Source organism: Prionailurus viverrinus, chromosome B1 (genome assembly GCF_022837055.1).
Source record: "Prionailurus viverrinus isolate Anna chromosome B1, UM_Priviv_1.0, whole genome shotgun sequence".
In the NCBI taxonomy this organism is placed as follows: Eukaryota; Metazoa; Chordata; class Mammalia; order Carnivora; family Felidae; genus Prionailurus; species Prionailurus viverrinus.
This window is the reverse complement of record NC_062564.1, coordinates 180,991,539-181,019,119: the sequence shown is the minus strand read 5'-3', so window position 1 is coordinate 181,019,119 and position 27,581 is coordinate 180,991,539. Positions and strand designations below refer to the sequence as shown.

At 34.2% G+C, this 27,581-nt stretch overlaps 1 protein-coding gene across 6 annotated transcripts in view; it reads left to right on the top strand.

Moving 5' to 3' along the window:
- PCDH7 (protocadherin 7) overlaps positions 1-27,581 on the top strand; it is a 421,068-nt gene that overhangs the window by 179,415 nt on the left and 214,072 nt on the right. For 2 of the 6 annotated variants that reach the window (XM_047856160.1, XM_047856163.1), the window contains exon 2: positions 9,392-9,584. The exons of 1 other annotated variant lie outside the window; for it this stretch is intronic. In XM_047856160.1, the coding sequence (XP_047712116.1) occupies positions 9,392-9,584 (193 nt within the window). Of the gene's footprint in view, positions 1-9,391; positions 9,609-27,581 lie in introns of all 6 variants that reach the window. 3 more of the 6 variants (XM_047856159.1, XM_047856162.1, XM_047856161.1) reach the window with 2 other exon arrangements.

The window sequence follows — 27,581 nt, the reverse complement described above, 5'->3', positions numbered from 1 at the left end:
CGATAATGTTTAAAAATGTCAATACAACAGAAAAGTTGTACTTTTTACATTTAATTTTTTACATTTTTATATGGTTGAAAAAAATTTAAAAATAACACTTCACAGAATGTGGAAATTATATGAAATTCAAATTTCTATTTCCATAAATAAAGTATCATTGGAACATGGCCATACGCATTCATTTATGTATGTTCGGTGGCTCTTTTTGCACAACAGCAGCATTGAGTGGTGGGGGCAGAGACCTGTGACCTGCAAAGCCTAAAATATTTACTTTCTGTCTCTTAACAGAAAAAGTTTGCTAATCCTGGACCAGGTGTCTATAGACAGTAAATAGAGCAAAAGATAGATCAAACAATCGTGTCCACAGTGTAGAGGACCCACAATTTGTGTTTGAGAGCATAATACCTATTTTAAAAGTTTTAGAAAAAAAAGTTTGCATTCATTTGCTAAGAATTTTAGGCTTTGGCTATTCTGTTTCCTGCCATTTTTCATGAGGGGGTGGGAAATAGGAGATCCATTTGTATTTTTAGACTAGAGTAGTTCTTGAGTAAATACTGAAATTCACTAACTTTTTTTTTCTCATTTGCAAAATCAGAATATAATATGATCCAGGTAGGGATGAAACGAGGAGAAGTGATAGCAGGAGTGAAATAAATAGTACCTTTACAGTACGTAGTGGCCACTATTTTAATATTGGTATCACTGTTCCTTTGCAATATTAGGTAGTTTATTATCTACTGGACTAAGAATTATAAAGTATCATCTGCATCCTCAACCTGTGTAGGACAACCATAAACAATAATGTCAAATATGTAATTACATGCAAGTCAAAAGAAATAAATACAGTTATTTCTTCCCCAATGAGCATTTTAATTAACTAGTCCAAATGTTTCAACATGTTACTTTTTAATATCCTTTCATCTGCTATTGACTTGAAAGAAAGAAAAAACTGTTTGAAGTATGGAAAAATACTGAGATGTGAGCCAGAGAAGATGCCCCTAAAAAGTTTAAAAGACCTGGTTAAAGTTCGTTTGAAGGTCCTGCCAGACGTATTCCATTTAAGGCACTATGGAATCCTAGATATGTTTGTGCGGTAACCATTGACGTCAGTTGAAAATGTTTGCAGATTAATCAAGTACCTGTGCCGTTGCAAGAAAGATCTCTCAGACTTAGCTAGATCCTCTTTAAAAATAAAATGTAGTGTTCCTTATGAATGCTGCGATGTTCTGCTCCATGCCTGTTTCAATGCTTTATGACTGACAAAGAGAGTCATTAGAAGTCTGTTTGATGGACGTAACTAAGTGAATTGGAAAAAATAAAAAAGCCTTTTCAGCCCATTCAGAAATAATTGATATGACTAAGACAGCTGTATGTGAGTTCCAGATAAGGAGACAATTTATGAAAAACTATTGAAGCTAAAAAGGAAGGTGCAGATTTAAAGTCCTCAATAAAGTTGTCTGTAAGACGCAGAGCAGTATTCAATAAGGAAAGAGATTTACCCTGAAGTTCTTTCCGCGGCATCCTTAGGGTCTTATCCTCTTGCAAACGAAATCCCCATAAACATGGAGTCACTAGGTTATAAGAAGTAGACTTCGAGGGGGACAGTTCCTGCACTCTTCCCCGAGGTTATGTTTTCTCTTTACTGCAAGTAGTGTGCACAGCAGGATATTTCTGAAGTTCACCTCAGTTGTTTACCATTTTCTAAATTGGCCACTGTCCTATCAAAGAAAACAAGTTTTTACTGTGCAAGCTGTAACTCAGAAGATTTTGCTAATGCAGGTAGAGGGCAAATACCTTTGAGAATGTCTGATTATGGGCCATAAAATGTGCTTTGATTCTATGATAGTCACTTTAAAAAAAATTAACAGTGAAGAATGAATAATAAATATCCATCTACTTGTGAATATGTATGTTGTCTCTATTGCTTTTCTTGGGAACTGTCAGTGGACTTCATGATTTTTTTAATGGGTAGCCCCTCTTAATGTCACATATATTTGGCAATTATTGAATTCTGAAAACAAAATAGCATATTCGTTTCAAAGTTAATTTTCTCAATGTTTCAAGTTATAAATGCTACATGTTATTATGCCAGTGCTTTCAAAAAGGGAGTGGTTTTATGAGTCTCTAAAATTTAAAAAAAGTTAATGAATCTGCAAGATGAAATAGAAATTGTGGTAGTTATCATACCTTTAGTAAAACTTGACATCAGCTTTCTAGACAGTAAAAACAAAACAAAACAAAACAAAACTTAAAAAATTTTTTTTTAATGTTTATTTATTTTTAAGAAAGACAGAGGAGATAGAACATGAGCAGAGGAGGGACACAGAGGGAGGGAGACACAGAATCTGAAGCGGGCTCCGGGCTCTGAGATGTCAAAACAGAGCCCGACGAGGGGCTCGAACTCACGAGCTATGAGACCACCACCTGAGCCGAAGTCGGACACTTAACTGACTGAGCCACCCAGGTGTCCCAAAGCAAAACTTTTTTTTAAGAAAATTCCTTCAATCATCTTATGAATGTGAAATGTATTGACTTGACCTCCTTTGAACCTTCTGAAGAAGAGTAGGGTGATATCTGGTCCCAGCTCATATTTGAAGTAGAAATTCTGGTAACATCTTGTGTGACCTGTAAACCTGTTATATTGCCTAGATTTAGGTTTACTGTTTGGCAATTTGCATTATCAGTCATAGAGATGCAATTTTAGAGAAAAATAATGAATCAAATGTTCATCACATTTTCCCTTCATGAATGCTTTATGCCCATTGCCATAATGTCATTAGAATGCAAGCTTTATTTCTGTAATCAAGATATAGTCTAGGGGCTCCTGGGTGGCTCATGGTTGAACTTCTGACTCTTGATTGGGGCTCAGATCATGCTCTCATGGCTGTGAGATCGAGCCCTGCATTGGGTTCTGTGCTGGGTGTGGATCCTGCTTGGGATTCTCTCTCTCTTTCTGCCCCTACCCTTCTTAAATTCCCTTCCTCTCAAAAAAAAAAAAAAAAAAAAGGAAAAAAGATAAAGATAAAAATATAGTCTAACTCCCTTCCTCATCAAGCAGGTTATATTTCTCCTAATCCCAAGTTTACTGATATATCAGTTTTAACATCTGTTCACATTTTCCAGAAAAAAAAGAGTATCAAAAATATTAAAGAGCAAATGCATTTATTGAATACGTTACATTGTGTACCCCACAGCACCGAATTTAAATCCTTATTTTCTGTGTTTGTCCTTTCCAGTCTGTGAGATTAATCTTATAGGGAAATGTTTACTGCATTCACACACCTCTTACCCAAGGACTCATGAGCATTTCCAAAAAATAAGGGAGGGAAGAAAAAGGCAACCACCTTGGGCTCCCCACAGCCTGCGTATAGAAGGTAGAAGACCTCTCCATTACATTTCTGCCCATTTCCCATTGGACCTCTAGATTTTCAGAAAATGAAGTGAATAAAATTATATAAAGAATGGAGAATGCTTCTTCTAAGTCTTTAGGACTTTAAATCAATACCAACTCTGATGCATTTCCATCAACTGGGGCCTGGGATAAGGAGGAAGATACATCTAATGCCTTAGGGATTGCATATTATCTGGAGTTAATATCTTTGAATATATTTGCAACGACCTCTAAAATATCTGAAAAGTCCCTGTAGTAGGATGTGTCTTCCAGTGAAATTCTCCTCTGTGTCATAATTGGAGGAACAATTAGTTGATAAATGACATTCCAAAAGAAGTGACCGCAGAGACATTCATGCCCAATAGATGATTAGATTCAAACACCTTTTGAAAAAATGGCACCCTTGTATGCACATATTTATTTTATGAGCAGCTTGCATTTGAACAATAAAAGCACCACATTAACAGGAGAATTAGATTTGAAATTTCATATGAATTTTTAAAATTCTATTTAGAAACTTTGTGGATTACTGAACAAGTTCTATATTAAAACAACCACAACAACAACAAAACAATACAAAAAAACCAAACAGACAAGAAAAGGAAAAAGCAAAAACCTAAAACGTAATAAAAGATATCACTCTAGTTATATAGCTTTGGCCTCAGCTATGATACCACTTATAGTTCCCTCTTTGAGGGAGCTTCAGGTTTTTATTTTGTAAACCATCTGATTATTTCTCAGAGAATTTAAGTTAGTAAGGGGCAGGTATCATCTCCATTTTAGACCCTGAGCCTAAGGCAAAAGAACCAAAGGGTCAGCTAACTTGATTGAGGTCAATAGTGAAACTATAGAGGTGTTTGGAATAAAATCCTTTCCTTTTTCTGTTATTTCCAATATAACATTTTTATACACACACGCATACCATACATCCTATTACACGCACGCATACCATACATCCTATTACTCAACATGTTTTACTGTTTACCTTGCCTTTGTAATTTTATTTTTAATTTCTTTTTTTTAATTCTTAGTTTACTTATTTCTCTGATTTCATTCATTCCTATTGTACCTTATGTTACGGGTTTTTAGCTGTGCCTTCAAACATTGACCTTAAAGCAAATGTTTTCAGAAAAACTGAAGAAAGATAGAACTGTGCATAAATAAACAAAACTCTTTGCACAAACCTTTTTCTTTTAACTGTATTCCTCTTATGTCCTATTTTGAAAATTAATAGTCTATCCCCACTTTCTCAATTTCTCCTTAGAAGTCTCAACCTACAAACCCTTCCTTTGCAATGCCTGCCCTAAATCCTAAGCAAGTTTCATGGCATATTTTTGCATCTCCATTTCATTGGAAACCTAATTATATTATACTTGATCTGTTTTTATATACACACCTATACGATTTTGAGTTTTTTTTTTAATTTGTAAAAGCAATGTTGGGACATCCTTGAAACCCTGAGAGATAATGAATATAAAGCAAATGTACGTATAGTGAAATAATGAGTAAATCCAAGCATCCAGACATTCTAACGCCTTGCTGCCCATTGCCATTGGTGTTTTTTTCATAGTTCACTTTTTCTTGGCAGAATTCTCTGCCGCCAACATTTCTTCTTCCTACTCCTTTGCATGAAATGGTCTAAACACATCTTCAATCTCATTTATTCAATTAGAGCATTCATTTGCCTTCATAAAATCTTCGAATACCACTGCCTCTTGTGTGTAATTGTCGTGCATTTTCCACTCAAAATTTTTGGAATGCTTTTCTTGAAGACCCTTTTCTTGCATTACTTATTTAATTTTTGAACACATCTTGACAATTTCAAAATGCTAGAAGGCTGACAGTTTTTTCTCCTCTTCTTGTGCTTTTTCCTGTTTTAGAAAGACCAGCTTGTCTTTGCAAGACAAGAAATCATTTACCACTCTGGACAGAATAATACAAAGCTCAGACACTTCAGGTCACCAGATGTCTTCATGTCCATACTTTTGCACCCCAAGATGAAGCCATGGTTCTACTCAATCTCCAGAGAAACTTTATCAAGGAATACTTAAAGGACCACCTGGCTTCCTGGGCAGTTTGTCTTTTTGACTGCTTTCAGTTGCAGGGTTTCTCCTTCCTCTCTGTGCCTCTTCATTACCCAGAGGGACTTTATAAACTACTGATATCCATTCACACTCTGAACACTGATTCATTGGATTTAAGCTGAAGCCGTGTACTGGCTTGGTGCTTTTTGACAAGTTCTCTGGGCCATTCTAAGGCACGTCTAGGTTCAAGAATCCCCATGTAAACCACGCTACTACAGAGTATCAATAATTAACTAAGTGATAGTTATATATATATATATATATATATATACATATATATGTGTATGTATATATACACATATGTATATATGTATACACATATACACATATATTTGTATATGTATGTATATATATGTACATATATATAATGCAAATTCATTCTCTGTGTCATGCCACACAGTCAACACAGTGCTTTCCATTTTTTATTGAGTCGGCATTTCGAGAATCTATAAAAAATGTGATTTCTTTATCTTAGCTTCTGCTGTAAAACCTATCTTCTCAATAGACCCAAACTGGTGATGAATGATGGTATGTAAATACTTGTCTATCTGTTCATTTATCTGTCTCTCTATCTCTATCTTGTATCTATCTATCTATCTATCTATCTACTATTTATCTATCATCTATCCATCTAATCTGTGTGTCTGATTTACCATTGGAACAAAACCTTAACCCTTGCATTAATGGGTTTTCCTTCAGAATTTAGGATATTGCACTAATTTGTTCACATAGCCAACTTAAATACTTTGCCAGAAGAAGTTTTCAAAAAACTATCAAAATAGACCTTGAAATAGTAATGTAATACTGATATTGTTGGTATTGCTGAATTGTAATGGAATATTTTAAAATGTGGTTAAAAATGACGGATGGGGGGCGCTCCTGGGTGGCTCAGTCGGTTAAGCGTCTAACTTCGGCTCAGGTCATAATCTCATGGTCTGTGATTTCGAGCCCTGCATCAGGCTCTGTGCTGACAGCTCGGAGCTTTGGATTCTGTGTCTCCCTCTGCCTCTGCCCCTCCTCCACTCGTGCTCTGTCTCTCTCTCTCAAAAATAAATAAGCATTAAAAAATGATGGATGGGATTTTTCATGATTCATTGTATGATACTCTCTATTTTGGATTTTTATTGTCAGTTATTTTTGTTTCATCCATTAGGTGTTATTTGTTTTTTTTTTTTTTTTAGTTTTTCTACACATACAAAAAGCATTCATGAATCTAGACATTTTTTATTATATAAATATATCTTAGTATTTTAAATGTAAAACAGCTTTCTTTTCATCATTCAATTGAATATGTAACCTAAAATAATTCATGGAAATTAAAATAGTCACAGAAAATACACAGATTCATAGAAGCTGTTATACTGTACATGATAGAAAAATAATTATCTTATTTTTGACATTTTTTGTTACAAACATAACCTATCACCCCTGTGCTGTCCTACTATTACTTTGGTGGAACCAGCATTTAATTACAGATTCTGAGTTTACTCCCATCATGTAAACATCACCGTTTTTTCTATTTTTATATAGAGATGGAATAACATTTCTCATAATTTATTATATACTTTCCTTTGTCAATTTATTAGTATGTATTAGTGTTTCTGTATTCATTTTGGTCTTTCTTCTTGGGTTAATGAAGACTGTTTCTAAAAGGTTTGAGAGGTACCTGGGTGGCTCAGTCGGTTGAGCGTCTGACTTCGGCTCAGGTCATGATCTCACCATCTGTGAAACCAGCCCAGCGTCGGGCTCTGTGCTGACAGCTCAGAACCTGGAGCCTGTTTCAGATTCTGTGTCTCCCTCTCTCTCTCTGCCCCTCCTCCACTCATGCTCTGTCTCTCTCTCTCTGCCAAAAATAAATAAACACAAAAATTTTTTTTAAAGATTGAGAATCAAGAATAGCATTTGACAGTCCTTTCTGTGTGTGTGTGTGTGTGTGTGTGTGTGACCCATTGCTATGTCTTGGAGTGATATGTCTGAATGACCATTACTGTCCTTTTCTAAATTCAACATTGCCATTTAAAGCTTATTGTTCAATAGTATTTACTGAATTTTTCTTTGTGCAGAACAGTGTGGTTTTAGGAAACGGTGAGTGGCCTTATTTCTGAGGTGAGACTGAGGAAATTCAGATAATTTGCAGTCAACTGGGAGTGATAAATAGAAAAAAAAATTAAAAAACTTTGTGCACATAAGAAAGCCTGGTAAATACATATCGACTTCTATATTTACTTAAAATATAAGTTAAAACATCACAATTGTATTATTGTGAAGAAATAGAAGTATTATTAATGAAAGAAGAGTAATGATTTTAGAGTTTATTGCCAGTAAATTTTGGGTCATGATATATATATATATATATATATATATATATATATGCTATTTGTACTAGAAGTATTTCATAATTGTTTTAAAAAGTACTGTAGTTCCAATTTGGTGAAACATTATAAAGAAGAGAAATGTTTTCCCTTCCTAATAGGATTCAGCAGTTCTAAACGTTTGATTTTGAATTAGAATGAAAGATAGGATTTTATTAAGACTGTCCTCTCCAAATAAGTACATGAAGGGCAAGGTACTGGGTTAGAAAAGCTAATAATGGACAATATTCCTGGCCAGTGTTCTGAGATAAAGTGAAGGGAAGATTTGTGGAAGCATGCATTTGTCTCTAGTGAAACCACTTTATAAATTTGGGGGAAATACTGTAACTCTTCTTAGCTTTCCCTTGAATAACCTACATGTGTAGATTGGTCCAGTCATGACTCATGATTTGAACCATTCGTATTCAAGTTATAAAAGTGCAAAAAAAGGCTTTCGACCTTTCTCACTATTGTCTGGCAACATTATTATTTTTATACCTTATATTAAAAAGCACCAGTCTGAGCTGTAAGTTTAAAAAATACATTTATGCCGTTTTCAAGTCACACACAAGTTTTTAATGGCTACAGCTATTGCCAAGAATAATCTCAGAGAGATACCACAGAACCTTTTTATATTGTTTTTCTTTTTTCCCTCAACTGTTATGTGCAGAATACTATCAATGCATGGCATTAGTTTGTTCCCTTAATGAGCCTAATTTTTTTGTTTTGTTTTGTAGTTACAATAATCTGTAAATTCTGTACATAGTAAATCTTCAGTGCAGCCAACTTTGGTGTCATAGTAACTTGTGGGATCCAACTGGATAAAAATTTACAACACTTTAAAATTACAATTTAAAGGCTGTGCGTGCGGTAACTACTTTTGAACAAACTATAAACGGTCGTTGTAAGCACATACAATTAAGCTTTGGGGTTTATTTTCTGTTCCCTGGTTAAAGAAACTTTTATCTATTAGTTCAATGCTACCCTTACAATCTCAGGGTCAATAGGTAATATTTTTAATAAGAAGAAAAACAGGAATGTATTCCTATCTCCTAACAGTGTCCTTAAATTCCTATTTATTAGTTATCCCTTTAATAGTTTGAGTCAACTGCCAGAACACTCATTTTAAAACCATTGTATCATACAGACAGAGTTTTTAAAAATGAATGCCTACAATGATTATTTCAATGTGTATTGCCTTCCCAAATCAGTGACACTTGCGATAGAGTCTATTTGTGAAAAGCAAATTTGAAGTGAAGACTACAGAATAGAAGAAGGTTGAATACATGGTACTAACATAGAGTTAAATGTGTATTTTAGTGAAATTGCTGTTTTCTTATCTCTGTTGCAGAAAGGGAATTTTCAGGTTTTTTTTTTCCACAATGAAAATGAAATTCTAGGCACTGCCTCAGATAACACAGTTAACCAAATAGAGTTGAACATCTCTAACCATTTTGTATTGAATGAGTCGCCGGTAGTCCTTGATGTATGTCGTTTATGTGTTTTGTAATAAGATCGTTTACAATCTTACACTTTAGTGACATTCAGAATCTTTTCTTTTGCAGCCATTTCGTAGAGTGACGTTTTCTGTTGTGAGTCAGCCTCAGGACCCACATCAGGGGTCACTGCAGAGTTGCTATGACAGCGGGCTGGAGGAGTCAGAGACACCAAGCAGTAAGAGTTCATCAGGGCCAAGGCTGGGTGCCCTTCCACTCCCAGAGGACAGCTACGAAAGGACCACGCCGGATGGCAGTGTTGGTGAGGCAGAGCATATGGAAAATGGTAGGGGCAAACACAGCATCCACACACATAATCACGCTAGTGAGCCGTAATAAGTGGACTCATGAGGCTCAGTCTAAATCCAAAACAAAATAGCTGACACTAAAACTATTGTACCTAAAAAAAAATAAATATTTGCTAAAGTCCAGAAATACCAAATAAAGGAACATAACTGTATAGATAAAATTCACCAAACTTGCACCATCATTTTCAAACAACCTGTCAGAAGTAAACACATTTACAAATAAATCAGACTAGTACCTTCTATGAAAAAAGAAAAAAAACTAAACTAAATTAACTCATAATACCTAAACGATAGAAACTGATAAAGGTCTTGTGTTATTGTTTTCTTCTATTCATTTTTGTCATGCAACTATTTCTTCAACTGCAATTGTCCTGCCTCAGTGAAAGGAAATGACAATAAACACACTTTGCTCAATTCTTTCTTTTCTGACGTATTCAGTAAAGCGTTTTGGAACCTCTCCTTTTGAGTGATAGCTGAAATGGAGTCAAACAAGAACGATGATATCTTATTCTCAAAAAATAGATTGTAAATACTATTAGAACTCCTTGTCATTTAATTATAAGGTTTTTTTTTTCTTCTCATTTTTGTGCAAGGGAAAGAGAAGAAAGCAAATTTTAGGACTCCATATTCTTACCCTTTTGTGAGATGATTCTCATAATTACCACAATTGGCCTTCTCTACACTTTCTTTATGTTATAAAGTTAGACTGCAGATAGTTCTTATAAACTTTTCACATCTGTTTATGTTTCCCCCAAACGGGTGATTTATTTTTTTGGGTTTCAGGTTATAAGTAAATGTCTTAGGAATAGCTTTGTGTCAAATGATGGAAGAGGAAAGTTCATACTAATTTTATGATTATTTCAAATGTAAAAAGAGATTTGGTTATATGTAAGTGAAGGAAGGGGGATCACACACATTATATCTCTGGTGAACACTTGAAATGGATTTGCCTTTCACCATCCCATCCCCCAAGTGAAATAAGACATTCTAACTTTTGTTATACACTGGTTTCTTTAGTGATGGTATGCAAATAGAGCGTATTAATTCAGGGAAATCTGATTTTTTTTCTGGAAGTTTACCTATGAATATTAAAATCCAACCTTAGAGCGTAATAGATGACAAGTGAGCCCAAGTGAAATTATGGCTAAACTAAATCATGTTAAATAATTAGTTTTCTACATTGTTATCTGGGTGAGAAGATATGATATCAGGATCTGTTGATGGATATCCCTCTTGATGAACAATCCAGAGTTATATGGCATTTGCCTTATGGCTATAAAGGCATGCTTATCTGTGTGTATGGGGGTGTATGATTATGTGGATGGGAGTTTGATGTGCTTTTTAAGAATTAACTATTTTTAGTATCATTTTAAATGACTACCAAATTTTGGTATAAATTACATTGCTGATGAATATATTTCTAAGGCAAATATGTTTGAAATGCTTTGCACAAAAGTAAAAATTAAGCTAAGATACTATAATAATATTACACATACACACACCTAAGAAGGAAGGAAGGATTGATTTATTTTAAGGACATTCCTATATCTGTGATTACCTTTTGATATTATCATTTTATTTGTGTTTAAAAAAGTATTTATCTCATTCTCAGCAACCGTATGTATAAGGAAGTCTTTATTTTGGGATGTCAGCTATATTAACAGAAAGGATTTTGCATCATTGACATTATAACCACATTTTAATGTTATTTTTCTGTTTTTTGAGTTCAAGGGGATTCAACCTTTAAAATAAGAAAGAAATGATGAGTAAGAAACATAATTATATATGACAAACACATTATCAGTTACTTTTTAGGAAACATACATGTCATGGAAAACTTAACAGGTGAGCTTGTTAAGAAACTAGAAAATTTACTGACAAACATTTCCCACATAAGGTGTTTAGTTATTTTTTGTAACCATGTTTTTAGTCTTGTCATCAGCAAAGACCATCATAATAGAACTGATTTTTCTGATTTTGTATGTAACTGACACTTGAAATTCAGTTTTATGTAATCATTTGTCATCTGCCAGCCGTGATTCATGTTAGTCTTGATCTATAGGTAATGACAGAAGGAGATGTGATTCACTTTGGGTGATCCAAATGTAGCAGTTGGCATTTGAATAAGTTTTGTTGGGACCAAGTTTTCAGACTACTATCTAGTCATAAAGTACAATTGTATTGCTTGAATTCTGGTAATTTCATCTTCAAAATTAATGGATCATTCTGACATAAATAGAATTGGAATTGAAACCTGTCAAGTATTCATTTGTCACCTTTAATTGGAATCCAGGTAATCTGCAACGTTTTGCTTGGTTAGGTTTTAATCAGGATTTGTATTGGATTTTCTATGAAAATACCATTTTGGATGCTGTCCTAGTTCCTAATTATTATTACCTCAAATGTTTTCTTTAATTTTAACCCATGTGAAATAATGTAGTTATAACTGATTTTTGGATTAACTTTCATTGTAAAGTTTGGAAGATAATTTTCCAGTGTAAAAACAACATTCCAATGTCACGACGTGACCTGGGTATACGCTAGAAAAGCTAATGATAAAAATAAGTTGTCACAGATGCTTTAGTAAGAAAATAACTAAAAGTAACTGAAATAACTAAAAGGAAAATTTAAGTAGATAAGTAGTGAAATGCACTTATGTTTTACAAAAGCTTTATTTGCTTCCTATACTTTAGCATAATAAACACAATTTTATAAAGAGGGCTTGTGGATTAATAGGTTTTATAATAAGCTTTAGCCTACATTCCAACCCACCTTACTGTCAAATGATGAATGAGGTTTTATTCTTTTATTAGCTTAGGAAAAAGAATACACTGTAAGAATAAACATAATTTCGTGAAACCTGAATCTAATAATTAGAATGAGTCCCACCATTTTAATAATTTCAGACCCAGGGTACTTATATCCATGGGTCTCTGGAAAGCGGTAATGGAAACGGTATCATTAAAAAGTATTTTAAGGATTGTTTATGAATTATACATTAATTTATGAAAAGATCACTAAAATATTTTCTTTTCTCTTTATTATTATCAATAATATGATTATTTCATGTTGATCTTTCGATAAGATTGGGGAAATTGGTTATTTATTATTTCAATAAAATATTCCTAACGGGATAAGGTATTTTAGAATAGGGAGCTCATGATAGGAAGTTTAGTAATGATAAAATACTTGATAATGACATGTTAAAACAATTGGAAACCTACTGCAATAAATTCATAATTCAAGTGAAACCCAAATAGTAAGCTTAAAACCATCATCACATTAGGAGCATATATTGACTATGCAAGAACTTGCCCTTTTCTACATTAGGCAGTTGTCGTCAGACTTTCTCACAGAGTGGTATTTAACCTTCGCTTTAGCTCTTTTGTCACTATTTATCTTGACTTCTGAATTAATGCCATAGTCATCTTATTCTTCCCAGTCGCCCCCCAGAATTACCTTTGCAAGTTAATTTGGCTTTGTTATATATCATGTAACCATATATAGTGTTCAACAATTCAAATATAAGAAATATTTGACCTCCAATCCCAATTTTGCCATTATGAATGGGTAGGTCACAAACTCCTTCTGGATCTGCTACTAATCATTTGTAAGGCAGTTAACAGAATTAACTCTAAAATCTTACTCAGATCCAACAATCTGTGATTTTTTTCTTACATCCCATTTTTCTTATATGTTTTACTTTCCAAGTCAGAAAAAGTACTTTGGGTCTCTTAGTGAGATGGCAAATGAATTTGAAAATTTGTGCTAATGTGAGCAGGGAAGAATTCAAGGGCCTTCCTTGCAACCTACAAAACGTGCATTTTAATAGTAGTAATGCATGTATGAGATAAAGAAGTCAAGTGAATGAAATTGTGTGATTTCTGACTAGGTGAGTCGAAACGTTGGTACCTAGCAGGTCAATGTGGGAGACAATTTTAGAGCCTCCCTCAAATCACACCATGCAAGAGCCATCTGTAGATCTGATCTGGCCCTGGGTGTAATGCCCCTCAAAACATTAATTGTAATTAAGTGATCTCACAATAGAATGAACACGTTTACTTTCTTGCTTGACAACGTACTTTGATCAGAGTAAGAATGAACAAAAGGTAGAAAATAGTATTTATTTTCCTCTAGGTAAACCTCCGAATAGTATAACATAGACGTAAATTAAAACTGGAAAATAGCAGTTGGTCTTTAAGGCAGATTTCAAAAACTTAAATAAAGTAAAAAAAAAAATTGACCATGCTAAATGCCTAATTAATTTTCTGCCACTTTATGTTCTCAGATTTTTAAAAGATCATTTTGATATTTATACACTAATATTTTTGAGCGTACCCCCACTTCCAAGCTCTCTTACATTTTCAGAATTATATGTTAGGCTTAATCATTGTTTCAGTCATTCCCCTCACTCCACATGTGTTCAATAGGGTTTAGAATACATTGTTTTTGATGGTTAGAACATGGTACAGTCCATCACAAAGCCATTTTGTATATGCTATGTGCTTGTCCTTTGATTTCAGAAATAAATGACGGTATATGTGAAATACCAATTGGAAATGAAGTACCATTTTTATATGAACAAGGATAATGAGGATGGAGACTAACCTCATAACTTGGTGTGGGATAAAGGGTTTTCTCTCTGTTTTTCTCCCATCTACCTAATTTCCAATTCACCTACCCAATGGGGGTCACTTTTCGGGTACCCCCATCGAGTCACTGTTGGTTTGTACTGTTTTCATTTAGACTGAATTAAATAACAAGTCAGTCTCCCATCTTTCCAAAGATGCCCAAATAGTTGTTAATGGCAGGAGCGTAATCTCTCAAAACAAATGCCCCACCTATTTATTTATTTATTTATTTATTTATTTATTTCCCTTCAGGAAGACACTCACATACCCTGGAAAGGATGCATTTCCATGGTTCTGTTTTTCAGTGTGGCACTCTTGTTGCCAGAGTTGGATTGCATTTTCTCCTTTTCTAGTCATCTGTGAAATGGCTTTGTGCCTCTCGAGTATCCCCAAGTCCACCATGCCCCCACTTTTGTAGGGCTTTACTCAGTTGTGCTTTTTCGTGGTGATTAGAGACAGCAAGTAATTACAGATGTTGTCTCCAATCAAGATGTGGGCTGCGGAAGTTTTCCAGTAAATGAGCAGCACAATCCAAAAGAATCCAAAGAAGATACTGTCCTAGACAAGAAGCAACGTTGTCTGTAGAATATAGTGGTTTAAAAAATAGGCTTTGCAACCAGATGACATCGGTTTGAATTCTGGTTTGTCCTCTTAGTAACAGTGCAGTTTTCTGACCTCTCTTAGCCCTGCTTCCTTCAATAGTGAATCATACTATTGTGGGAGAAACTAAATGAAGTAATAGCACCTAATAATTTATACTTAAATAATGGGTAGCAATAGTTTCAACATATGAACTGATGATAGAATTATTTACTATGATTCAAATAGTAACGGGAAGTAATTTTGATTATTGACTTTAGGCAGATTTTACATAACACAATAGCTTAATCATGAAAGCATCAGATATGTTTAAGTATATCAAGGATCTGAAATGAAAGGAAGGGAGGATTCTATCCTCTGGCATCAAATCAACCCCACTCTCTGTGCTCTTCACCTTTCAAGGTGGGGATAAGTCATCATTACTTCCTATATTCCTTTCTCACTTTTAAAATCTTTTTACATTTATGCTCAGGGTTCCTGTTGAATGCGTATTCTTCAGGTGTGTATTTCCCTTTGAACTGCTCTAAAATATTCACACTGACAGGGAAAACAAGCTGAAAAAAGTGACCAATTAGTATGCTTACCGAACTCTCAGCCCTTTCTTTTTTAATCTCAGTATTAATAATTAACACTGATAAAATGTGTGGCCATATTACCCTTTTTATTCTAATTTGGTCCTTTAAAACTAGATCACTCTGTTGAGCCCTTATGACATTTGAAGACAGAATGAGCTCTCATCAAATCTCAAAGTGACTTTAGAGGTCAGTTAGTGTCTTTGTTGCCTTCAGACTCTCAAATCATTTGCTTATCTGAATTCCAGCACACTTGTTAGACAATGCATTCGACGTGTAGCTCCTTATTTAGTTAGGGTATTATCTCCATATTTTTTGTATCCTTTTTTTGCAGATAGACTTTTCTGATTTTTCTCTAGAGTTATGTATAACAAAATTGATGTTGCTGACATATGACAACACTCTTAAGCATCTTTTATGTGTCAAAGAAATGGTAGACTTTGTCTGTAAAGTGTAGTTAACCCTCAACCTCAGAAGTTAGTCCACTTATTGAGAAACTGTTTCACTTGAGTATTCTTCTTTGAGGATAAAACACACTCTGTTGTTATCTCTTCTATTGCAGCTATTTAAAAAAAATAATGTTTATTTATTTTTGACAGAGAAAGAGACAGAGTATGATCAGGGGAGGGTCAGAGAGAGAGGGAGACACGGAATCTGAAGCAGGCTTCAGGCTCCGAGCTGTCAGCACAGAGCCCGACGCGGGGTTCGAACTCACAGATCGAGAGATTATGACCTGACCCGAAGTCGGATGCTCAACCAACTGAGCCACCCAGGCGCCCCTATTTTTTTTTAATTTATGAAAAGCATTATCTTTTTAAGTAAAGCAAAGTGGAATATTATCCCTGTCTCTTGTTTAATGAGGTAATTATATACTGACAAATCTGTGGTTATTCGTTTGATTCAAAAAATGTGTTGAAAATAAAATATGACCAAGGTTTTCTGAGGAAGTTGAAGTGAATGAGAAAGAATCTCTGACTTCATGGTACAAGTCCTATGTTGGGGCGATACAACCTTGATTTCAGTAACTTCACTATAATGTGAGAGGAGGAAACTCATTAGAGGAGTTCAGAGCAGTGACGTACAGAGAAGGGAGAGGAAAAATATACAGATGAAATGATTTCAAATGCACTTATTGGAATTTTTACATTATAAATAACTTCTTGGGCTGGGAGAAGGCCTTAAAATGTTATCTGCATCGTACCCTCTCTTTCTCCCTACCCATTTCTACATCACTTAAAAATAATTATTAAATTGGCCTGGAGGCTTCATGTGAAGCCAAAAAAGTCAAATTATTTGTTCAATTTTTCTAATCAAATTATTGTTTTTTCCCTTTCTTTATCTTCCTTTTGTTCTTGTTGCTAAACGTAATTACTTAGAAAACTCTAGAATTTATCTGGGATGAAATTGGCAGAAGAATTTATCTGGGATGAAATTGGCAGAACACTAAATCCAGGTCTAAACTACAAAACAGATTAAATTTATGTCTGTTCTCGCTCCACTTATAAATATGGATAATTAATAATAAAATGTGTGCTTTGTATAAAGTTCTTTCAATCTTAATAAGGGCCTGTAAATAATTTTTTGAAGTTATTGTCTTTTCAGAAGACCAATTATATTACTCAAGTAGATGATTAGATTAAAGATTGGATTAGATTAGTTGTATTTGTAAAAAACTAATGCATTCCTTGTGCTGTGGTTGCAAATTGTTTTTGTGATTGCTCTCTTAAGTTTCAAGCTAAGTTCATGGAGGTTAGTCTTTATGTCATATTCCCTTTCAATCTGAAATATGGACAAAAGGTTGCCTTGTTTCTAAATCTTATTTCGGATACATTTTTACTTAAATGCAGGTTGATTTTTTTTTGACATGAGTCTCATCATTGTGCATGCCTTCTCATTACTGTCCAAAAAGGAGAATTATAAGTTTATTACAAAATGAGGATATGTTTTAAACACATGCAAATTTAAATGCTTCCTTTAAATAGATTTTCAACCGCCAAAATATGATAATCTCAAAACCCACTAATTTTTGAAACTGTATGCTCAGATGAAACTATGATGAGTGTTATACAGTGTTTTGATAATAAAAGATAGTAGAGCAGTGTCCTGCTGCTTAAAAACTGTCGACTCATTCATTTCTGTTGCAAAATAAATCTTTTACAATTTTATTTCCCCTCTGAAATGCTCATCATCTACATTGATGAAGTCACCAGGGGACCCACATGTGGTCTGAGAAGTGGTATGCTTCTCTGAGGTTGCATTCCTATCAGCCATAGTGCCTAGACTGAATTATGCCCATTGTTTTTATTCAGTATGAGGCTGCATTTCACCAACTCAGCAATTGTAGCAAAAGGTCATAGCAGTCATAGCTGAAAATTTTATACAATGAACAGGGAATTTAGGATATTAAGAGAATTCATTGACTTCAGTAACCATTTCTTGAGCATTTACTCCGTGCCCATTCCCATGAGGGATCCAAAGGTGAATGAGACATGCTCTCTAACTTCTAATCATTTGCATATTGTGATGGAGAATGGCATGTACCAACTTAGATGATTAAAAATAAAGTCATGAGAGGCTCTATGCAGATTTTAAAATGCATGCTACCCAAACCATAGGATGATATGAGTTAGGGATATGAAAACCCACAGCCAAGCTTGGAAGGATAGGTAAGTAGAGATTTGATAAGTGGAAATATGGGCAAAGTTATAAAGAATCGTGAGTGATGCCAAGGAAACCAATCTGAGAGGGTGGAAAAACCGGGGTGCTACTTTGCCAAACGGGCAAAAATGAGAGGAATAGCCCATTTCCAGGAGAATTAATCTGATTAAGACATGTGAACTTTAAAGTACCTTTGCAAAATTCAGACAATATCTAGCAGACCATCGGAAATGTACATCTGAAATTAGGGAGTATACACAGATAGAAATATAGCCTTAGGAGTTAGTATCACCCTGGTGATTATGAAATCTTGGGAATAATGAGACCATCTCTTAAACATTTGACACTGGGAAGAGATGATACCCAACATGGAATCTGAAAAAAATGATGAAATATAAAAAAGTAATGGAGAAGTAGGTTTCAGTGACGGTTGCTGAGAATGATATTTTTTAAAAGCAAAAACAAAATATGGCATGCTGAGGGGATATTTAGAATTAGGAAAGTAGTGGTTATCAAATGTCCAGTGTTGCAGAGATGAAGAAGTAGACACGTGATCATGCGGACCTTGATAATGAAAGGAACTAGTAAATCCAACTGAGAGACATATTGTTCTCTACATTATTCTCTTCCGCTGTGCTGCAAGCTGTTTGAGGACAGGGCCTTCACCTTGGCCTAGATATAACTGGAATAATCCCTACACACAGTTATCCAAAAAAAATTGTTGAACTTAGTTGTATGGAATAAGGGCCCAATGTTTCTGATAGAGATTCAGCAGAAGTGAAACGACTAAGAGAACTGAAGACCAGGAAATGTAGTATAAAAATACACTTAAGAATTTCTTTTTAGGTCAAACTAGACAATTACAATGTCATTATCAAAGGTGGGGGCAGGGTTGCATCTCTTGACAGTAATCTTAATTAATTTCTTATCATCTTATGCTCCTATTTTTCAGAATTATTACTTATGTTTTATGAAATTTAGTGAAAGTACTACAGAGTCTGAAATTTCTGTATAGTAGCTTCCATTATATTTCCTTGAGTAATATATTAGCTACCCTTTTAAATGAGTTTTGCCCTCTTACTTTTATATTTTGCTTTATACTAGGCCATCATTTGTCCATCTCACTGGCTGGAAATTCAAATAGTGCCTGACTAATTGCACTTTTTGTGAGATCTAATAATTGATAACATTTTCCTGGTCATCATCAAAAATTTTATTTTGTGATTATGGGATTCCTGACACTATAAAAGTGCCATTAATTGTTGGTAATACTGTGCAAATAGATATGCTTCAAAACAGAAAATAATGAAAATACAATTTGGTTGAGAAATAAATTCAAGCAACATAGTACAAGGACTGTCCAAATTCAGTCTATTTTATATGTAAACAACACTACAGAAATGCATGTTAAAGATGCTTACCATAGCTAGTACACCATGCAAAGGAAGAAATGCCTCCAAATATATTATGTGCAAAGACTTACTAATAATGATTTTCCGGGTAGATGTCACTTTTGATGTTGTTTTTATCTAAGGAAGGTCAACCATCAATGTCACATAAATTTATTCTCCTTTCTCTGTGTTCATTGTTGCTTAGTAGGAATTGTGAATAGGGACTTTATTGATAAAACTTGTCTTCCAGCCCAAGGTAATCTAACCAATTGCTGCATAATAATTTTAAATAAAAATGCCACATCTATTTAATGACACATATGTCTACTTGGCTCATCAGAAATCTCTAGAAATATCAATTTGTAGCCTGGTATATGCATTCGCCGTTGTCCTGAAACTTTCAACAGATTGTATGAAAATGTAAGGTGTGCCAAGAGAAGGCTATCTGTCTGATTACCAGATGGCCTCTAGGTGGTACCTGGAATTTTTTTCTTAATCTAAAAATCCAATTTTTATCAGTGCACATTTTACCAATGCACAGAATTGTACAAAGTCAAGGCCAGTTCTCAACAATATCACAAGATCCTGATGTTGAACTTGAGCATTAGTTTATTAAATTTTGAGGAATGTATCCTATTCAAGAAATTGGAAAATCCCTGCTTCCTCTTCAAGACAGTACCCTTTATCTCTAAAGAGACCCAAGGAAAATCGGCAGCATTATCTCTTGAAAGATTGCCTGGTGACAAAGAGGGACTTTGTCATCCAGACCCACTGAGGCTAGATGACGTTTACTGAAACACATCCACCACTGAATGGATCATCTCCTGAAAAATAGATTGCATTGGCTCCTTAGATTCAGGGCATCTTTTAGTACTAGGTGCCAACCAAGATGCTGTGTCCTAACTTGTGTTTGTTGCTTTTGTTGTTTTCTTGCTTTCTGTTCTCTTTAAGGTCATCTCTTAAGGATTTTGCATATTCTTTCTTAAAATATGTAAATGATTTTTTCAATATCAGCTTTAAGCATGCTTATGTAGCCAGACTTCTTTTCATTCCTTGCTTCTGGTCTATTCTGTAAGGTGTCTTTGCATTACCTAAACATTTAACCAATTATTCATCAGAGCTATTGTTTACCTGCATAGTTACTAACAGTTCCTCTTGAGTGTGTGATATCTAACACTCACAACGGTGTATCAAAAATATCTTCTAGACATATACGTAATTTTTTAAATTGTTGTTTCTATAGTCATAATTTCTTGGATAACTCCACCTAAAAAAAATTCAATCTTCAAATATATAAATACTTGAGGAAATTAAGTTTTAAGACCCAATCCTTATTTTTTCCCTTTACTGTGGTCAGGGCAATGTTAACCATACATCATCATCTTTAAATGGTGATTGGAAGCAACATGTTCACACAGAAATGTATTTTATCAGAGTTCTTTGCCTTAAACTTCCTCCCTTTTATTCGGTGTGATCAATTGTGTTCAGCCTTCACTAATTCTTTGAGAATTCAATTTTGAGAGGCACTTCTAGTTTCCCGGACAACATTGGTTCATCTCTTTCTTCCAGAATAATGAAGATCTAAAATCTAATTCCAGCCTATTTCAGCCCCAGACTGTTTTCATCCTCTTTCGTGAAATCAGACCCACATCCTTTTCTTTTGTAGCCCATGTCTGAGGATTACCTATGTCCTCAGGATCAAGTAGCTATTAAATTAGTTCTATCAATTGTCCATGGGTTTAGAGGTCCCCATGTGTGTTTTTCTTAAGTAACCACATTTTATTTCAGAGCACAAAGTATAGGACTTTTGACTTGATTACTTAGCCTTTGCTTTTTCTTTTTTTTTTTAAGTTTTTGAAAATACTAAAGGAAATACATTACTCTTCTTTACCCAAATGAAAAGTTCTGAATTTCTCTGACATTTCATTCCTGAAGGAGGATTAGAGGACTTTCCTACAGATTGACTCTGAGGTTTCATTTTTTTATTATTTTATGCATTCTAATAACCTTACTTCTTTGCCTCTCCCAACTTCACAATTCCATGCACATTTTCTCCCTTGCAATACCTCATCTATAACATTTTGAGGATCAAATAATTCATTTTCTATACCAAAAGTCATTATATTTTGAGTCCTTTCAGACTATCAAGTTTCTATATTCCTTTTGGGATGGTTTTTAGAAGAGTCTGTCTGTCTTATAAATTTTCAAATTGAAAATTTCCTTGTTAAATCTAACTTAATTCTTCTGTGTAATAATTCAACACGTCAATGTTCTACCGTATATTTTGAGAGTAGAAGTTTGTGAGTTTGAGTCTTTGTTAAAGCTCCATTACATCTGCAGGGAAGGAACCTGGATCAATTCACATAATATCTCGTTCACTTATAAAATGTGGACAATAATTTTAATAATTACTGTCCAGTCTTCCTCAAAGGTCATTGTTCTGAATACATATTTTTAGGTAGTTAGCATTTAATAAAATTATATCACATAACTACTTTACTATCTTCACGAGTTACCTTTGCAGTTTTTTCTGCTTCTACAGCTTTTTTTTTCACATGAAATCAAACTTGTAATGTTCATAATATTCAGTAAGTGCATGATTGTTTTCTTGCCTACAAAAAATGTTCACTGGCCTCACTTATATTTTGGCATAAAGATCAGTTGTTTCTTGGTTCCTTTGGAAATCAGTATTGGTTTTCAAGGTTAGAAGCACATGGCTCTCTATGTACTGTGAATAAGTGCCAGTATTTATAATATGATTCTGCAAAAACCATAGACAAAAAATATTAATAGTTTCAAATTTATTTTCTGCAGCTAGATGGCTTCTCTCTTTAAGAAGCCTGCATATATTTTCCTGGATTTATTGTGAAAGAGTAGTAAATGACAGAAACCAGTAACTCACAAAGATATTCATCAAATAATTATTAAAGATCATTCAGTGCCCAGCAGCAGAACAGTTCTTAAAGCGCTGAGATTACAGATGACTCTCAAATATTCATGGCAGTAAGAAAAGCCTTGTAAAGAGGATCGCCAATCACAGAGTAGGGATAGACTCTGCTAATTAGGCACTGACTCGTAACGCTTATTCACTTCTCCACTTAAACTGCTAATTAAGGCAAATATATTTATAAATGTAGGAATCAACTTTTATGGGGGTATTTGAGACTATTTTCAGAATATAAAGCAAAACATCCCAATCACAATACAAGTCAAGCGTAAAGGGTTGAAAAGATTTTATTACATTTCTTTATTTTTGAGAGGCCGAGAGAGACAGAGCAGGAGCGGGAGAGGGGCAGAGAGGGAGGGAGACACAGAATCCGAAGCAGGCTCCCCGCTCAGAGCTGTCAGCACAGAGCCCAATGCTGGGCTCAAGCACACGAACTGTGATATCATGACCTGAGCCAAAGTCAGACGCTCAACCGACTGAGACGCCCAGGTGCCCAGGGCTGAAAATATTTTAAAGGGAAGTCCTCATGAAGTATCTCCAATGTCAGAGACAAATGAATTATAGACTTATTCACTCCTTGTCACAATTTAACACCCAAGCAGAGAAACACCAGAAAAGAACAATATGCCATAAAGTGGGTAATCTACTTATTTTAAGGTTTATTGGAATGCTGAAGTAGTATTCTTATTAAGTATCTAAAAATAAATGATAAAAAAGGGTAAGGAAAATTGAAATAATAAACTACTACTTTTATGGTACATTAGTGCTAACCTGACTCTTCTGCATATTCATTTGCTTTGTAGAATCACTGAGGAAGGTAATATTATCTGCACTTTATAGATGATGAAACTGGGCAGAAGATATGTAAAATTATGGTTAATAACTGATAACACTAGGTGTTCAATACATAGTAGCTGTTATTATTTATCTTTCTTTCTTTTTGCTATTAGCTCCACAGGTCTATTTTTGCATTACTGCATTCAAAGTTCATGAAACTTATTGCAGCTAGTACAATTATTTCTATTTTAAAAACATCTTTAAGTAGAAAATTAGTTTTCTTTTATATTTAGTAGAAGCACTCATTTTTTTATGTAGTTTTGAACAAATTATTGATCTTCTTGGGTCATTGTTTAAGGAAGGCAGTAAATCCATCCCTTACCTATTTTTTCAGGGACATTAAAAGAATCTTTCTTTTTATTTGTGCGATTTATAAAACACAATGCATTTTTTTTGTAATTTTCTAAAAGCAATATTGTATTTCATCATTAAAAATCACTCTAAATTGTGGTTGGACATAATTGTTGAGACCTGGGATCCTAAGTAACACAGTCAAGTGTTTATATCATAAAAACCAGGAAGAGGCTAATAGAGTGTTTTTTTCTCTTTAGAATAACAGAATAATAGACTCAATGTCATGAGCTGCTTAAAGAAATACAGTACTCAAGATAGGGTAAGGATTAATACCATGTGCTTTATTCACTGGTTAAACTTGATAGTTATATTTCTTATGCCTGTATCTCATTGGTAGTGCATTCTACACACACACACACACCCACACACCCCTTCACTGCACCCTCTGCCAAGGTAGGGAAGGTGCTTCGCTCGTTGGGATAATGAAAATGTGTCGTAAAATACAGCATTGGAAGCCTGCTTCTGGGGTTGGTCCCATGACTCCCAAAGACTGTAGAAACAAAGCAATTAACTTTTTAAGTATGCAAACCATTCAGTAAAGTAAGCACTAAAAAGATGCTTCAACAGTTTGCTTCATACTGTTAATATTGCCTCAATAATGTTGAAAATTTCAAAATAAGCTCAAAACAGGCTAAGTGTATAAACTCTTACTAGTTTTTGTGAATGTACTCTTTTTAAGATAAATATAGGAAAATACTTTCATACCCATTTTGCTAACTTCAGAACTATTAAATTGTGTTAAATAATATGATTTTTATATTTTATAATGAAACTAGAAAATATCTTCATTATTTAAAGACTTGGGAACACATATTTTTAACTGCAACACAAGGCCCCTGACCCCCTAGGAAATATTTATCTCAAATATGCCTATCGTTTGATCTAAATTATTGAACTTGCTTAAACTTGCTTTAGAATAAGAAGCTTACTTAGATACGTGACAAATTAAGATAAATTGGAAAAGAATTTTAGATTCACTGGCATAACAAGTTAATGGGCATATATATCATCCAAAAAAAAGAATTTCCAAATCCCTTTCACTCAAGTATTATATCTTGTTATATCTTTTAGTGGTAATGAGAAGAAATGGCTTACAAAGGTAGATCGATGATTCGATTGGTGGCAGCATTTACAATATTGTAATTTGTTTTTCATGCTAAAATAAGAATATATATTTTTAATTTGACATATGGAATCGCTTCATGTATTTAGAAATATACAGACACAAAAGATGGTGCATATTTCAGTGTGAGATTAAGTAAAGATACCTGTAGAAGCTGGCATATTTAATTCGCTAATGATTGACCTAGTCCTTAAGCAAGTGAAAAACCCCATCTGCCCCTGCTGTTTATTTTTAATTATCATATATGTTTTAACATCAGTGCCATGGTCTTTATTTCCTTCTATGGGAAGAAGGCAGGGCATTTCTGAAATGATTAAGGCAGTTCTCTTGCCTTGAAAGGGGAAAACAAGAACAGAAATGTAATATAGCTACATGGAGAGATGCCTGCCTCTGAGCTCTTTTCATTTTAGCAGGTTGAGAAATATTGCTGCATGTTATGGCTCAGACGCATATTCTTTCTAAACGAAGGTTACTGCCATTGATTTCAAAGAGCAAAAGGATCCATTATAATATTTTTTGCACTTCATTTAGCTAGTCTCCTGATGGATTGGACTTCATGAACTACCTTCTTGATGCACCTTCCTAAACAATTTTGAGGACAAATAATTTATTTTATGGCTCACCATGAGGAAAATTTGACTTCCCAGTTGCTGCGTATTTCAGATTTTCATTTTGAAACTTACAAGCAAACGAAGGAATCTCTGCTTGTTCACTTGGGAAACACCCAGAAACACACTCGTGCATATACACGCACCATCCCTGACAAGCTGGGCTGAGAAGACGGAAGCCTATCTTGGAAAAAGTTTGAGTAATAAATTAGGTCTTCAGAAAGATTTTCTTTTGGAAATGTTCTATTAGATTACAGTCAATAGTTTCATCGGCTGTAAACATGAAAGCCTCCTACAGTATTGAGACTTTATATTTTAAAATGAGTAATATGTTCTTTAGTAAAGTAAATTTATTTAAATTGCAAATAGAAAACTTGTTGCACATGTTTCTGTAATTTTGGATAATCTTCTCTCATTCTTTATCACGCCAACCTGGAATTCAGTATAATTCTTTAAATAAAACAGCAACCCAAAGACCATAAGGCTAACTTATGCCTAGAGTTTTCTAATGCCTTCTACTGCTTCTCCTCCCTCGAGAATAAGGTGTATTTCTATCTTTTCACTATACAGATTTTTGGACTGTAGAGATTAAGTTAAAACAGCTGTATGTTAATTTAGAGCATCCTCAAATATCGCCTCAAGGTTATTTCACAGGATTGCTCCAATGTTTCCTCATTTCAAAATATCCTTGACGCCTAAAGGCTCGGTTCTCCTTACGAGAGGTTTTGTTTTTTAATATCAGCCTAAAAATTGTGGTTTGACATAACTTAGGCCCGACCGGTAACCGAATTCTCTTTAATAGTGAATTGTATTCTTGTGAGACTCAGCAGAGTGATTTTCTTTCAGAGTTAAGGGTTTTATGTTGAAATAGTATTTATTTATTTATATTATTGAACAGTCTCACTGCTATGGCTAAGAAAATTGCTCCATAAAATACTTGGTAATGTAAATGTGAGAATGAAAGTTATATATCTGGTGATTTATTAAATTTATGACTTGTTGGAACATGACTGTCTCTATAAAGACATCGAAGATACACATTGGAGAATATTCTAGCAATGCCTTGTAAAAATGGGACGCCGTTGTAATTTGAAATCTCAAAAGCAGGAACCGCTGTAGAGGTATGCCTTCAGCATTTCTAAGTTTGCGCGACCTGACGTTGCAAATCTAAATTTGATGTAGGAAATTTAGTATGTGCGTTTAGTTTGGAATGCATTCATGTGTTTATCTCTTTTGATGTATGCTATTCCCTTACCTGTTTCGTTTATTGGCAAGGAATAGGAGGGTCAGTTAAGAGTAGGAAGTTAATTGGATTTATGTTAGAGGGAAAACAGACCAAGGTTGATGAACACAAGCCTAGATAGAATTTGAGACCACTGGTCACCCCAGAATGAGGAATATCGGCCTGTAGGCAGAGGAACTCAGGGCCATAACGAATGTCCTGGAAGTACGTTTGTCATAGTGAAATATCTTTAACTTTCTTCATTTCCTAGGAATTACTTTAAATGTTTTGGTCCACATTTCAAAGAGGATATATATATATATATATATATATATGTCACAAACTTAAAAAAAGTTTTTATCATCACATTTTCTGAATTGATTTTGATTGAAACTCTCTTGAGAAATTTAGTGTATTTGGCCCATAAAATTTTTACTTTGAAAAAGGGGATTTCAGGATTCTTTTTATAATAAACCCCCGTTAACGGAAATGTTAGCAGAATATTTGAAAGACTCAAAAAGGTTTAGCCACACAGTAGAAGAGTTTATGAAATTATCTTTTTATAAATAGAAAAAAAAACAACAGCTAAATACAAAAGAGTATTTTGTGCTTTTTATGCAAATAGAATACACCGAGACAAATATTTAGTTTCTCCTTATGCAATATTCTTAAAATAGATATAGTTATTGTTTTTACAAGAAAATCCATGTGGCGTATGGTTTATTTTCAAGTCCCCTTCCCATCCAAGAAATGTATTACTTAACTGAAATATAAAAGAACATATATGTTGGGGGTGGTAGTGAAAGAACAGCTTCTTCACATATATTAGCAGACCCATATGCTGTTTATTAAATTCGATGCTAGTCAACCAATTCAGAGAACTGATTGAAATAAAAGGAAATCAGCAAATTTGCAGAAGTATGAAAACATGTGCACGTGTACTACTCACGCAGTTTTATCATCTGTCAGATTCCTCAGGAGTATACCATATTTTTGTAGGCTTGAAAT